Genomic DNA, 13,376 nt, shown 5'->3' with positions numbered 1-13,376 from the left:
GCCTTGGCCAGGGTGTGCTCCCGGCACTAGGGGGCAGCAGCCCCTCACCCTGAGGCGAGTCAGGAGGCCCCGAGGGCTGAGGTTGAGGCCTCTGTCCCCTTCCGCCTGCAGTGGGGTGTGCACTCCACAAACCCGAGCCCCTCCGGGCTCTGCAGTGGGTGGCACTGATGCTGCCGCGAGCACCTCTGGGCGTTCTGCTGGGTCTCGTGTCATTTTTGAAATCCAGTTCAAACTGCCCGCTGCGGTGGCCTCGTCAGATGAGGACCAAGACTCCGAGGAGGCCCAGGTGCTCAGACAAGGGCCCCTTGGGGCGTGCGCATGCGTGGCTCTGCCCGGGCTATTGCCTTGCAGGGCTGGACAAGCCCAGACTGCTTCCTCTTCTGCAGGTCGTGCAGGTGGGACCTGTGATCACACAGGCTCACCTGCCGGCCCAGGTGGCCAGGGGTAGTGTCATAAAGCACGGAGACCGAGCAGAGGAGCCTGCTGCTCGGAGCAGGACTCTGTCCCTGCCCGGGGCTGCGGCTCCAGGCTCCAGGTGGCGATGCATCCAGCAGCACCTGCCGTTGGTGAGAGGGACCAGTTAAGTGCGTCCTGGGGGCTGGGTGGGGGCTCTGGGCCCACGTGGGTCCTGGCTGCTGACGTGAAGCGCCTGTGGGAAGCTGTGTGCAGGCCGGCCGGCTCGCGGAGGGTCGCACAGGACCTGCGGTTCTTCAGTCTCCTGAACTTGGAATACGCGACGTCAGAATTGAAGTCGAGGGAGGACTTGGGGTTCGTGTGGGGTGTGAGCCCAGGGGCCTGACCCGGGGGTGGCAGCAGCCTCCCTGGGAGCCCTGCCCACACTGCTGCCCTGGCCAGGGCCCGTCTTCTCTGCCCGACTCCCCGAAGTCTGCGGCCCTCTTGCCTCTTTATGCCGGTCCCTTTGGGGGAAGTCATGATCCACTGAACTTTGACCTCTGTTCTGTGGACACCACAACCTGTCACCTCAGCATCCTGGAATGTGGGGTGAGCCCTCCCGGCCCAGTCGCAGGCCGGGGTCTCCAGGGCACAGACCCACCTGTGTCAGCCTCAACGTCAGGGCAGCATTGGGTGGCCCCACCTGGCAGGACACAGTACCTCTGGTGCTTTGTGGGGACCCCCAGAGCCCAGCTGGGACAGCCCCATGGACAACCCCACTGGGAGGGGCCTCTATGTAGAGTGGAGTCTACAGAGGTGGCGTGGGCTGGATTCCCAGGTGACCCCTCCCCAGGGAGGCCTCCAGGGCCCAGGGGAGCAGGGCTGGGGCCTGGCTGGATTCACAGGTGCTGCAGGAACCTTCTGCTACCTGGGAAGTTGGGGTACCCCCACCTTCCGACACCCCTCCCTCCAGACAGTCTTTCCCAAGTCACTTTCCACAACAAGGCCCAGCCTTGCCAGAACAGCCCAGATTGGCCCAGTCACCCCCTTCTGCGTGAACTCGTCCACCTTTGTGAAGCCTGTCTGTGTGCTTGGGCCCCCAGGGAACCTGGGTAGTCAGTTGCTGGGACACTGAGGAGCCGCAGGGCAGGAAGGACGAGAAGGAGGGGCAGGGCACCCTCCCCCAAGGTGCTGAGGGCCCCGCCCCCAGTGCGGTCTGTAGTAGTCAGGGTGGGGCGGGACGGGGAAGTGCCTTAAAGCCCAGGACCCACAGGCTGCTGAAGGCAGAGCCACACTCACCCGCCCTCAGACCCTGGGCCCCCGGGTCCCCGTCTGTGCCCTTGGACCCTGAACACCGAACCCCTGGCTCCCCATCCTCATTCCCCAGCCCCCAGATCTTTGTCCCCCAGGAACCCAGACCCCCATTTCTACCGGTGCCCCACCCCTCCCTGTCCCCAGATCCCCCTCCTGGGACCCCAAGCCCCCAGAACCCCAGATTCCAAGTCCCAGACCCCCATCCATGCTCCCGGCTCCCCAGCTCCCGGCCCTCACCCGGGCCATGGGCCGCCTCAGGCTGTGGCTGCTTGGAACACTGTGGCTGCAGGGTGAGTGCGGGACGGGCCAGGTCAGGGGTGAGGGGGCTCCTGTCCCGGGAGGGCGGCCACCTGGCCTCAGGGGAGCTGTGCCCTGGGCTGCCCCAGGTGGTCACTCAGCAGGGAGGCCTAGGGAGGTGGGCAGACTGACCTTCAAGGGGAAACTAGGGAGACCAGTGCCTGGGGCAGACCAAGGGAACTGCTGGCCCTGCCCCCGCTCCGCTCCCAGAACCTCCCGGGCTGAGGTTCTGAGATGTCCCAGCCCCATACTGGAGGCGGCCAAGAGAGCAGCAGCTCAGGGGCCGGCAGGGCTGGGGGGCCTCCAGGGCCTCGAGTTCCGGAGGTGGACAAGGTGATGGCCACAGGGGCACGCCCACTTGTGAAGGGGAAGGGCAGGGTCTCTGAGTGGCTGCGGCCTGCCCTGCTGTGGACCCCAAGCCGTTGATGCCAGGGAGGTGGGCTGTTGCCCAGGTAACAGGTGGGAAGTGCAGGGTGGGCAGGCCTCCCACCCAGGGCTGGTGGGCTCCTGGAAGGGCTGGCTAGGGGCAGGGTCCACCCTGCCAGGGTGGGGGTCCTAACGTCGTCTTGATTCCGGACCCCGTGCTGTCTCACCTGGGAAGGGGCACCCAGCACAGGAGGCAGGTGCTGTGCAAGCCGCCGGCTGACCCCTTTCTCTCGTAGTGGTCGCCCCCAGCACCCCCCTGTCCCATGTGGAACAGTATGAGGTGGTGTGGCCCCAGCGCCTGCTGGGGTCCCGGACCCGCCGAGCACTGCCCTCTGGCTTGGTGAGTCTTGGCTGGAAAGTGGCCTGGCCGTGGTGTGGGGGGGTCCCTCCCGGTCCCTCCCTGACCCCACAGAGCCTGACTGCTAAAGGGTTGCGGAGGCCACCCTTGGGCCTGAGAGCCAGGTGGGCTTCTGGGCTTTGGAGCAGACCTCTGAAGGGGCTCCCTGCTCGCCTGGGCTCTCTCTGCTCTGGCCTGGCCTCCCCCCCCCCCCCCCCCCGGCCTCACTCTCCTACCTCCTGCCTCTCCCTGTGGGCTGCTCTGTCCAGCCCCTGCAGCGCAGCTCCTTCCAGGAGCCCTGAGGCCCAGGCCACTCCCCAGTTTCACTCGCTGTGATAAGCCAAGTTCCTCCTTATGCTGGAGGGGTGGGGTGGGCCGCTCCCTGTGTGCAGTGTGCCTGTGACACACCTTTCCTGGGGCTTTTGGGGCTGGGCTGGGATTCCCCAGAGCCGGCCCAGGTCCCTCCTGGAGCCGGGACATGTGTGTGTGTGTGTGTGTGTGTGTGTGTGTGTGTGTGTGTGTGTGTGTGTGTGTGTGTGTGTGTGTGTGTGAGACTGCCTGCCCGAGGCGAGTGATAACCCATCCTGACCTCACTGTCCAGGAAGAGCCCTGGACCCTCACCCCACTCTGAAGGCGAGGTGCACAGTGTCCCTGGCCAGGGGCAGGGAAAGGTGGGACCTCTTAGAGGGAGGACACCTGGGGCTACAGGGGCCCCCATCCCCCTCCTGTGCTACCTGTTGGGCTGCATCCCCCTCCCCTCACTTCCTGGGGAAGGGGCATCGTCGTCCTTGTGTGGACAGGTGTGGAAACCGGGGCCTGCTCAGGACCCCCTCATGCAGTCCAGCGTCCTCCACCATCCTGATGTTGAGCGACCCTCAGGGTCCCCCGAAGGGCTTCCAGGCTGGGAGCCTGGCTCAGGCTGCGGTCCCACCAGCTGAGCTGCACTCCAGGCTCGAGGTGGGCACATCCTGGGGCAGGGTCCTCACTCTGGACCCCTTCTGTTTTCCTGGCTCAGGGCCTGTACCCAGAGAGTGTGAGTTATGTCCTTGGGACCCGGGGGTACAACGTCACCCTGCACTTGCGGAAGAACAGGTAAGCAGGGCTGGGCCTGCCCACAGCACCCTGTGTCCTGGGCCCACAGCTCCCTAGAGGTCCCTCTGTGGGGGCGGTAGGCAGGGTCCGGGCCCCACGGTGGCTCTCTTCTAGGGACCTGGTGGCCTCGAACTACAGGGAGACCTACACAGCTGCCAACGGCTCGCAGGTGACCGAGCCACTGCAGGGGCAGGTACAGCCCGGGTGGCCCACCCAGGGTGGCCGTGGGGGGTCGGGGGCGAGGCCAGCAGAGCCCTCATGCCCATACCCCCCCGCAGGACCACTGCTTCTACCAGGGCCACGTGGAGGGGCAGCCACACTCCGCTGCCAGCTTCAGCACCTGTGACGGCCTCAGGTGAGAGCTGCAGACCCAGGCACGGGGTCAGGAGGTCAGGGCCCCAGCGCCACCCTGGCCATCCAGAGCAGTGAACTGAGCCGAGAGAGGGGCCAGACTTGGGGACACGTTTCTGCTCCTGGGTGTCCAGGCTCCTCTTACAAGTTACAGGCTCCTGATGCATGAGGTTCCCAAGGGCCCTGGACATTGTCCCCAGCATGTCCCAGAGCGGAGCAGGGGCCTCCTGTTCTTCCAAGCTCTCCGTCCCTCCCTGGGCAGCATGCAGGGGGCAGGACGCTGATTTGGGGCCTCCTGCTCCCCTCTGCCTACAGGGGCTTTTTCAGGGTGGGCTCAGCCGTCCACCTGATTGAGCCGCTGCCAGGGGGCGGGGAGGAGGGGCAGCACGCGCTCTACCAGCCCCAGCACCTGCGTCAGGAGGCCGGGAACTGTGGGGTCAGCAACACCAGCCTGGACAGCCTCCTGGGCCCGCGGGCCTCGGCATCCTTCAGGCCTCGGGTAAGGTCCCTGCCCAGCTACATCCCTGTCCACATGGCCGCACCCACCCGTCAGGCTCCCTGTGAACGCAGTAAAGCGAGGGCGCTGCCCACCAACCCCCTAGCGTGCGGGCCTGCCTCTGCCCAGCAGCTGCAGGGAGGGCTGGCACCTTGCAGACAGGCCCTCCAACACTGAGCAAGCGGGGGCCCCGAGAGATGGTCAGTGTGGAGATTGGGCTGTGGTCACTGTGGCCGCTGACTGGCTTCTCATTGCCCTTTCACAGAACCGGCCGTGGTCCCAAAAGACCCGCTATGTGGAGCTGTATGTGGTCACAGACAGCGCACAGGTGCCCTGAGTGGGTGGGGCGGGGCGGAGCAGCAAGGGTGCCGCCCGTAGGCTGCCGGCTGAGGGTCTGCTGTCCTCCAGTTCCAGCGGCTGCGGAGCACAGACGCTGTGCGCAGGCGGGTGCTGGAGGTGGTGAACCACGTGGACAAGGTGAGGACTAGTTTCACCCTGAGGGGGCCCCCCAGGGGCTGCCACAGGCTCTTCCGCCGGCAGGGGCTTCCAGGCTCCCAGCAACACAGACCCATCCTGGACCTGGAGTCACCCAGCCTGACAGAGACCCTGGTTGCTGGGGGTTGGGGGGTGGGGTGGGGAGGAGGCAGCCCAGCCAGTCCCACTCGGAGCAGACGCGCCTCTCCAGGTGGGCGCCTGGCCTCCGGGAGCCTGACCGGCGCCCGTCTTCCCGCAGCTGTATCAGGAGCTCGGGTTCCGTGTGGTCCTGGTAGGCCTGGATATGTGGACCGGCAAGGACCAGATCCAGGTCAGCTCCGACGCCAGCGCCACTCTGGATAACTTCCTGGCCTGGCGGATGCAGCACCTGGTGGGGAGGCACGGCCACGACAACGCACAGTTCATCACGTGAGTGGCAGCGCGTGACTGGCCGCTGGAAGGGCCACCGCTGGGGAGGGCCACGGAGTCGTGGGGCCTCAGGAGCGTGGCCATCCCCGCGGTGTCCACCTGCAGACATTGCTCTTGTTTCCAGTGGGATCGACTTCACCGGCGACACCGTGGGGCTGGCCAAGGTGTCCAGCATGTGCTCCCCGCACTCGGGGGCTGTGAACCAGGTGCGGAGGGCCCTGCCCGGCTGGGGAGCCCCACTCAGAGCCTGAAGTGGGGCGCATGCTGGGGAGACCCCAGGACCCGGGCCCGCCTGCTGGTCCTCAGGCTGTGCCCGTGAGCAGCCACTTCGGGAGGGTGCTTTGTGTTTTAAAAATCATCGACAGGGAGGGACGCCTGGCTTGCTCGGGCGGCCGGGCCAGCAGCTGGGCCAAGGGGGAGGCACCGGTCAGCACTGTCTCCCGGCAGGACCACAGCACGAACCCCATCGGTGTGGCGTGCACCATGGCCCACGAGATGGGCCACAACCTGGGCATGAACCACGACGAGAACGTCCAGGGCTGCTACTGCCCCGCGGCCCCCCCCACGCGCAAGTGCGTCATGGCGTCCAGCATCAGGTGAGGCCTGGCCAGTCCTGCCGCACTGACAGAAGGTGCCCGCAGAGCAGGGGGTCCTGGGGTACAGCGGCCTGCCGCTGCCTGCCCTCCCCCTGAGAGAGACCCCTCCCCACAGCACCCCGTACCCCAGTGTGTTCAGCCACTGCAGCCAAGCCGACCTGCAGACATTCATGGAAAAGCTCCGGGAAACCTGCCTGGCCAACGAGCCGGACCTCAACCGCCTGGTGGGCGGCCCCGTGTGCGGGAACGGGTTTGTGGAGCGCGGGGAGCAGTGTGACTGTGGCCAGCCCCAGGTATGCTCTGGCGCCTTCCCTACCTGCACCAGCCCGGGGTCTCCGTCCCACAGGTTTAGGACATCTGGTCCTGACCCTCTGGGCCCCTGGAGTGCCCACAGCCACTGTTGGAACAGGCTCCGGCCCTCTGACACCCATAGTGACCAGGAAGGGACCATAGGAAGGCCCCGCCCACCTGAGGGCGGGTCGTGGGGGGAGGTGGGCCTGGGCTGCTGGGTGGCCAGACCCTGAGCAGGGCCCCGCCCCGCCCAGCAGGACTGTCGGAACCGCTGCTGCAACGCCACCACCTGCCAGCTGGCAGAAGGGGCCGAGTGTGCCCACGGTGCCTGCTGCCACGAGTGCAGGGTGAGCCCCCACCCCACCCCAAGCCCAGTTGCACCCCGAGGTCCGCGGGTGGGCAGGGGCCCCAGGGAAGGAGGGGGTGGGCACCGAGTCACAGGCGTGGGTCTGTTTGGGGCCTGCCGTTCTGCCCTTGAGCGTTGCTCTGCTGGGCCAGGTGAAGCCGGCTGGCCAGCTCTGCCGCCCCCAGAAGGATGCCTGCGACCTGGAGGAACACTGCGACGGCCGCCAGCCAGCCTGCCCAGAGGACGTCTTCCAGGAGAACGGCACGGTCTGCGCGGGGGGCTACTGCTACGGCGGGGCCTGCCCCACGCGGGCCCAGCAGTGCCAGGACTTGTGGGGGCCAGGTGAGGCGGGCAGCAGGTGACCCGTGGGCCTGAGGGTGGCTGCAGGTCACGGGCCAGAGGACTGACCTGCTGCCCCCACAGGCAGCCGGGCCGCGATGGAGAGGTGTTACACCTACAGCCTCCTGCCGGGCTGCAGGAGCGGCAGCCTCTTTGGTTCTGCAGGGTGAGCGTCCAGTCAAGCCCGACCCCCTCTCCTGGGACATCCCCGTCAGTGGGGTGGCCCAAGAAGGTGCTCTTCACAGAGGAGCAGGGGCCTGCGTCAGGGGTCTGCAGAGGCCCACCCTGCCTCCACGACCCCCAGGCCTGCCTGTGCTGCCCTCGTGGGAGGGAAGGCGGGCCACTGTGTCTAGGGGTGTGGGTGCCCCACCAGTGAACCCTGCAGCCCATCCAGGGGTCCTGGGCCTCAGGTCCCGGCAGCTCCCCGGCCCTGCGCGCGTGTCAGTGCTCAGAGCAGCAGTCCCAGCAGGGCGGGCACCGCGGCAAGTTCCTCCATCCACAGGAACACGTGTGGCATCCTGTTCTGTGAAGGCGGGCAGAAGCCGCCAGAGCGGAGCTCCTGCACCATCTCCAACACCTGCCAGGCTCTTAGCCCGGAGGGCAGCTCTGGGTACGAGCAAGTCCTTGAAGGCACCAAGTGTGGTGACCAGAGGGTGAGTGACCAGACACGGACCTGCATGCGCCCCCTGAGGTCCCCGACGTGGCCTACCTGTGAGCCCACCTGGCCTGAGGCAGGGCACTGGCGGCTGGAGGGCGGTGAGGATGGGCCTTGTCCACAGTACAGACTCAGGGCGGAGGCACCAGGGAAGTTCAGTTAATGTGGTTTGAAGACGTGTTGGTCTGCAAGTCCTGCCAGGGGACAGGCGAGAGTGGTCCTCTGTGGCCCTGGTGGCAGCAGTGGGCTGCAGACAAGGCCACCCTGGCTGTGGTGGCCATGGCTGCCCCTCCTCGAAGCTCACCTGCAGGTTTCAGGTCTGCTTCGGCCACTGGGGCAGTGGGGGCGGCAGGGCTTGGGACCCTGCCTGACGAGGCCCCTCCACCCTTCAGGTTTGCTGGAAAGGGCTGTGCCAGGACCTCCAAGTCTACAGATCCAGAAACTGCTCTGCCAAGTGCAGCGGCCACGGGGTGCGTGGGCCTTGGGGTGAAGGAGACTTGTGGGCCAGGCACAGGACGAGCCCCAGGGGACAGAGGGCAGGGGCCTGGAGTGGGCGGAGGCCTGTGAACAGGTGGGCTGGATTGCTCTATTCTGAGGTGGGCGAGAGCACTCAGCTCTTGGTGACATGTCTGTGACGTAGGGGACGGACCAGAGACCACTGAGCTTGAAACAAGGCGCTGGAGCAGACCCCGGGCCACCTGGGGAGGGCCGTCCGTCCTTACTCTGCCTAGAAATCCCCCTTGGGTTTCGTCCCTGGGTGAGGGGCTACTGCCGTCAGCCTGTGGGACAGCCCTGGGCCCCTGGACACAGGGGCCTGTCCCCGTCAGCAGGGTTCCTCGCAGGCCAAGGCTGGGCCTGGGCCCTCTGTGGGCCCCGAGGGCCGGCTCCTGATGCCTGGCTGTCTCCAGGTGTGCAACCACAAGGGGCAGTGCCACTGCAGGCCGGGCTGGGCCCCACCGCGCTGCGTGGAGCTGCTGCCAGAAGCGTCCACAGGTAGGGCTCACCCCCGGGGCCTCCGTGCCCTCGGCCTGCTGGCGTGGGTCCGACAGGGCCACCTGGGTGTGGGAAGGAAGCTGAGTGCCCCCAAACCACTGGGAGTCATTAACGTAAAGATTCGGACTTGCAGTCCCAGGTGTTCTGAGCCCACAGGTCTAGGGGTGGGGCCCAGGAGCCTGTGATCCCTCCTTGGCCTCATAGGAGAAGCGTCCTCAGGCGGACGCTCACTGCAGGGTGGGAGGGCAGGAGAGCTCTGGCCACCCTCCCCACCCTCCGCCCTGTTCACACCTGGCCTCATGTGCCCACAGCGCCCGGGAGCCTCCTGGTGCCCGTGCTGGTGCCCGTGCTGCTCCTGGTGGCTCTGGGCCTTGCCCTGGCAGGTGTGGTCATGCACCGCAAGGCCGGCAGCTGCATCCGACAGAGGTGAGGCCCCCGGGTTGCAAAACACCCGTCTGCCACGAGCACAGCCCCTCCTCACCCTGTGGGGCAATGGCCCCGCTGCTGCTGGAGGAGGAAGAGAGCCCTCGGCGGGGGGGGGGGGGTGAGGGCAGGTGACTTGGGTAGGGGACAGGTCGGTGATGTGGTAAGCACTAGGGGTCATCCCCTCTCTTGGGGTGACCACCCCACCCACTTGCCAGCTGCCCACCTGTAAGAACTTTGACCCTGTGCTGGCCACAGCATGAGACACATGAAGCTGTTCTTTCTGAGTTGCTGTACCATGTGCCAGGTGGCAGGCACTGCAGCTTGGGGTACCCTGGCCAGGCCAAGGGAGCCCAACTTAGGGGCTCCAAGTCCCTGGGTCAGACCCTGAGGCCAAGAGGCATTGACCTGTCTAACTTTCTCGGCAGGAGTGTGGCACCCAAGACTACCATGGGGCTCTCCAACCCCCTTTTCTACCAGGGGGCCAGCAGGCCGGCGAAGGGCACAGCTTCGGCTCCCCCCATGAGCCCCCCAGAGCTGGTCCCTCCCACACACACCATCCCCGGCCAGCCCTCCAGGCCCACAGCTTCTGCAGTGACCGCTAAGCGGCCACCCCCTGCGGTAAGCATCAACCTGCTCCCCAGGTCTCTGACCCCTGACCCCTGACCCCAGGGCCTCAGAGCCGCTGCCACATGCACCCTGTTTGGAGGCAGGTGGTCTCTGGACCCACACGCACTGATGACAGAATTGGAAGTTGAACTTGAATCTGAGGCTGGCGGCCTCTGCAGGGACCGAGGACAGTTTACATAGCAGAGGGAAGGGAGGGTGTGGGTTTCGGTCAGGCTGGGCAGAGCGTTATGCTTCCTCTGGGAGGGGCAGAAATGTCGGGTCCTGAGCTGGGGGTGGAGGGGGAGCCCCGAGAGGCACTGCCCCTCAAAACCCAGGCTCCTCGCTCTGTTTCCTGCAGCCTCCGGCCACCATGTCCAGCCCGCCCTTCCCAGTCCCTGTGTACACCCAGCAAGCCCCAGCACAGGTGAGCAGCGGTGCGGCCTGCAGTCAGGCAGTCTAGGTGGCGAAATTGGGTCCCGGGAGGCAGAAGGTCCAGGGGCTGGATTAGGTGGGTGGGGACCCCAGGGTGCAGCCACTGCAGTTTCAGATCAGCAAGGGCAGGGGTCCAGGCCTGGGCTCCTGACTGTTCCTGCTCCTTCCAGCTCCGACCTGCTCCTCCCTCCAAGCCCCTCCCGGAGCTGAAGTCCAGACAGGTGAGAGGACCTGGGCCACTTGGCCACGCAGGAGACCCCCTTGGCAACACCTGTGCTCTTCCCCTCAGGCCAGACCCCCAGCTGCCCTGCAGCCTAAACCCCACAGGACTGGGTGGGGCGCTCCCCTGCTGGCCGGCCACCTGTAGTGTCACCCAGAGCCCCTTCTGCAGGTCATAGGGTCCGGTCCTGGTGTGCTCCTCATTGCTGGGCCTGCTCCCCACCCACCTCAGCCCTGGACCAGGGCCGCCTGGTCCAGCAGGCGGCTCCCTCCGCTGCTTCTGGCCCAGACGGAAAGAAGGCAGGGCCGGCGCCCTCCACCAGCGCCCCTCCTGGAATGGGCTCTGCCCCCAGGCACACTGTGGGGGCTCCCGGTGTCCACCTGCCTGTCACTGGCAATGTTGACCCCTGCAGGTCTCTCCCTGTGGCCTCAGGTCTTGGCAACCCTTTGAGGTGGGACTCTCGCTACTTTGTAAACAGTCCATATCCGTCTCTCCCTGCGGCTCCCTTGGCTGTGGTCCTCACTTAATGGAGATTCTTTGTTGCGTCCTTAACTTTGACTTAACACTAACTTTTGACTTACGGAAAGTTGCAAAAAAAGGTCTAAGGAGGGCTTTTGACAGGCCAGATGGGGACTGCGTGGGCAGAGAGCTTGTGGCCCAGAAAGTGGGGATGGCCAGGCAGAGGCTGTGAGGAGCCCAGCTCCTCAGTAGGGTCCTTGTGGGTCATCAAAAACTACAAATGAGCCCCGGCTGGTGTAGCTCAGTGGACTGAGCGTGGGCCTGCAAACCAAACAACCCTGGTTCGCTTCCCAGTCAGGGCACATGCCTAGGTTGCAGGCCAGTTCCCAGTGGGGGACACGTGAGAGGCAACCACACACTGATATTTCTCTCCCTCTCTCCTTCCTTTCTTCTCTAAAGATAAATAAATAAAACCTATAAAAATATTTAAAAATAATTTTAAAAAACCCACGAATGCCAGGCACCACGCAGGCATCCTGGCGCTGGGGCGGGCTACCAGGCGTGGCTGGACCAGGCCTATGCCGCCCTCTGCCCCAATCTGGAGCTTCAGGCATTAATTCTTGGTTTTCAACTCCCAAGACTCACATTCTGGCTGTTTAAACACTTTTCACTGGTACAGGGGAAGTGTGGGGGCCTTGGGGAGAGGGTGACCGTCTCTGGCTGGCCTGGGTTTCATTCTGCGGGCGGTCATGGGTGGGAGGAGGGTGTGGGGCGGGACTTTCTGGAGAGAGCACAGCAGGGCAGCCTGTGGTCTGGGGTGGAGTGTAGCCCTGTGCGGGACAGAGCTTTGCCCCAGCTGAGGCGGGGCGCCCACTGTCACGGTGTCTGCTTCCTCCCAGGTGGTCAGGCCGACCTGCATGCCCCCCGTGCCACCAGTCAAGCCCTGGGCTCAAGGGGCCAACCCTGGACCCACTGAGGTGAGCCCCTTCCGTAGGACAGTGCCCACCTGCAGGGCCGGTGAGGCAGGCTGTGTTCCTTCAGCTGGTGGGGCACCGCCCAAGCCCCAGGGCTGCACCGTGGGCTGGGAGGAGAACTGTTACCTGCAGGTTTGTTCTACCCTGGGCTTTACTCTGCCAGAGGGCTTTTCAGGGACTGCTGCTTCTCCTGGCTGTTAATTTCTTCACCTGCTGGTCCAAGTAACAAGTGGATCCTTTACAGAGTGTTAGCTGGGAGCCCTGTGGAGTCATCGTGTGCACAGGGCCAGCATATTGTTGAGTGAACTAAATCTAAGCTTTAAGAAGTGTAAAAGGAAGTAATATTCAGTTGGTCGCTTTGTAGCAGGTGGTTTTATTGTTTCATTTTTCCCTCCTTCCAGGGAGTTGCTGGCCCAAAGGTCGCTCTGAAACCCCCTGTCCAGAGGCGGTGATGGCTGAGCTCAGAGCCTTGGGGGCATTATCCTGGCCCCCGAGTCTGCCACTTGTTCCTGCTCAAGAAGCCCTGTGCCCTCCCCCACCGTGCCCGCCACCTCCGCGGGACCAAGGTCACGCTTTAGCACCCCAGGGTCACAGCCCAGGGCCTCTTCCCCAGGACTCTGCTGCTGCTCCTGACCTCTCACCCACGTTGGCCACGCTTCCCCACGCCAGCCGGGCAGGGCAGCCACGGTGGCCTGTGCGCATCTCCCAAAGGCCATGGCTTTCCCCAGCGAGCGGAGGAGGCTCCTGCAAGCCTGCCGCACCCCCTCCCCGCTGCTCCGGGCCCCTCCAGGTGGAAGGCCCACGCGTGTGCACCCGTCTATGAGCACACGCTTGTTCCAGGAAGACTCCGCCACCGCATCCACCCCTCCCTCTTCGGAGCCTATTTCCCTGTTTCCCTGATATTTAAGAAGAAAAAGCTAGTTTTTACTATTAAATTATTGATCAATTTCTAAATGACTGGGTGAATTTTTATTGGATGGAAGCCCAGCAAGGTGGAATTCAGTTAGTAAGATCTAAGGGTCCAATGCTTGTTAAAATAAAACGTGCCCTGTACAAAGTCCACAACATTATACTTTTCTTGCTCTTCGACTTAATCCTAAATCCCTTAAACTGAGCAGTCCGGGTGCCCTGTCTCAGGAACACGTTGGGGGGGCCTCCAGGTCCCGGGCGGAACTCACTCAGCAAAACGCCTGCCAGTCCAGGTCCCGACCCGGTCTCCCGGCAACGGCACAACAACCCGCCCCTTCCGGTGTCTCCCAGCAATGGCCGGACAATCAGCCTGGAGCTGAGCCGAGCAGGGCACCCCAAGGCCCAGCGCTGGGGCCTCGCCGCCGCCGCGGTTGCCCAGCTTGCTCCGCGGCTTATACGCCTGGCTGGACGGGCTCTCGCCTAGCCGTCTCAAGCGCCATCTGGCCCGGGACTTCAGCGAC

The 13,376-nt window shown here is 64.9% G+C and overlaps 1 protein-coding gene across 1 annotated transcript; it reads left to right on the top strand.

The window, feature by feature from the left end:
• The first annotated feature begins 11 nt into the window (after positions 1-11).
• Positions 12-12,981, top strand: ADAM8 (ADAM metallopeptidase domain 8). The gene is made up of 24 exons (XM_053668438.1): positions 12-1,997; positions 2,667-2,770; positions 3,783-3,859; positions 3,974-4,052; positions 4,138-4,214; positions 4,526-4,709; positions 4,972-5,034; positions 5,115-5,183; positions 5,440-5,609; positions 5,734-5,815; positions 6,057-6,205; positions 6,321-6,498; positions 6,754-6,843; positions 6,995-7,184; positions 7,266-7,347; positions 7,684-7,834; positions 8,229-8,306; positions 8,745-8,829; positions 9,141-9,255; positions 9,681-9,873; positions 10,220-10,285; positions 10,464-10,514; positions 11,872-11,949; positions 12,348-12,981. Exons 1-24 carry the CDS (start codon positions 1,913-1,915, stop codon positions 12,396-12,398), a joined length of 2,547 nt encoding a protein of 848 aa, XP_053524413.1. The 5' UTR covers positions 12-1,912; the 3' UTR covers positions 12,399-12,981.
• Positions 12,982-13,376: the final 395 nt, after the last annotated feature.

Source organism: Artibeus jamaicensis, unplaced genomic scaffold (genome assembly GCF_021234435.1).
Source record: "Artibeus jamaicensis isolate MK-2021 breed Jamaican fruit bat unplaced genomic scaffold, CSHL_Jam_final contig_490, whole genome shotgun sequence".
Classification (NCBI taxonomy): domain Eukaryota; kingdom Metazoa; phylum Chordata; class Mammalia; order Chiroptera; family Phyllostomidae; genus Artibeus; species Artibeus jamaicensis.
This window is presented reverse-complemented; position numbering and strand designations above follow the sequence as displayed.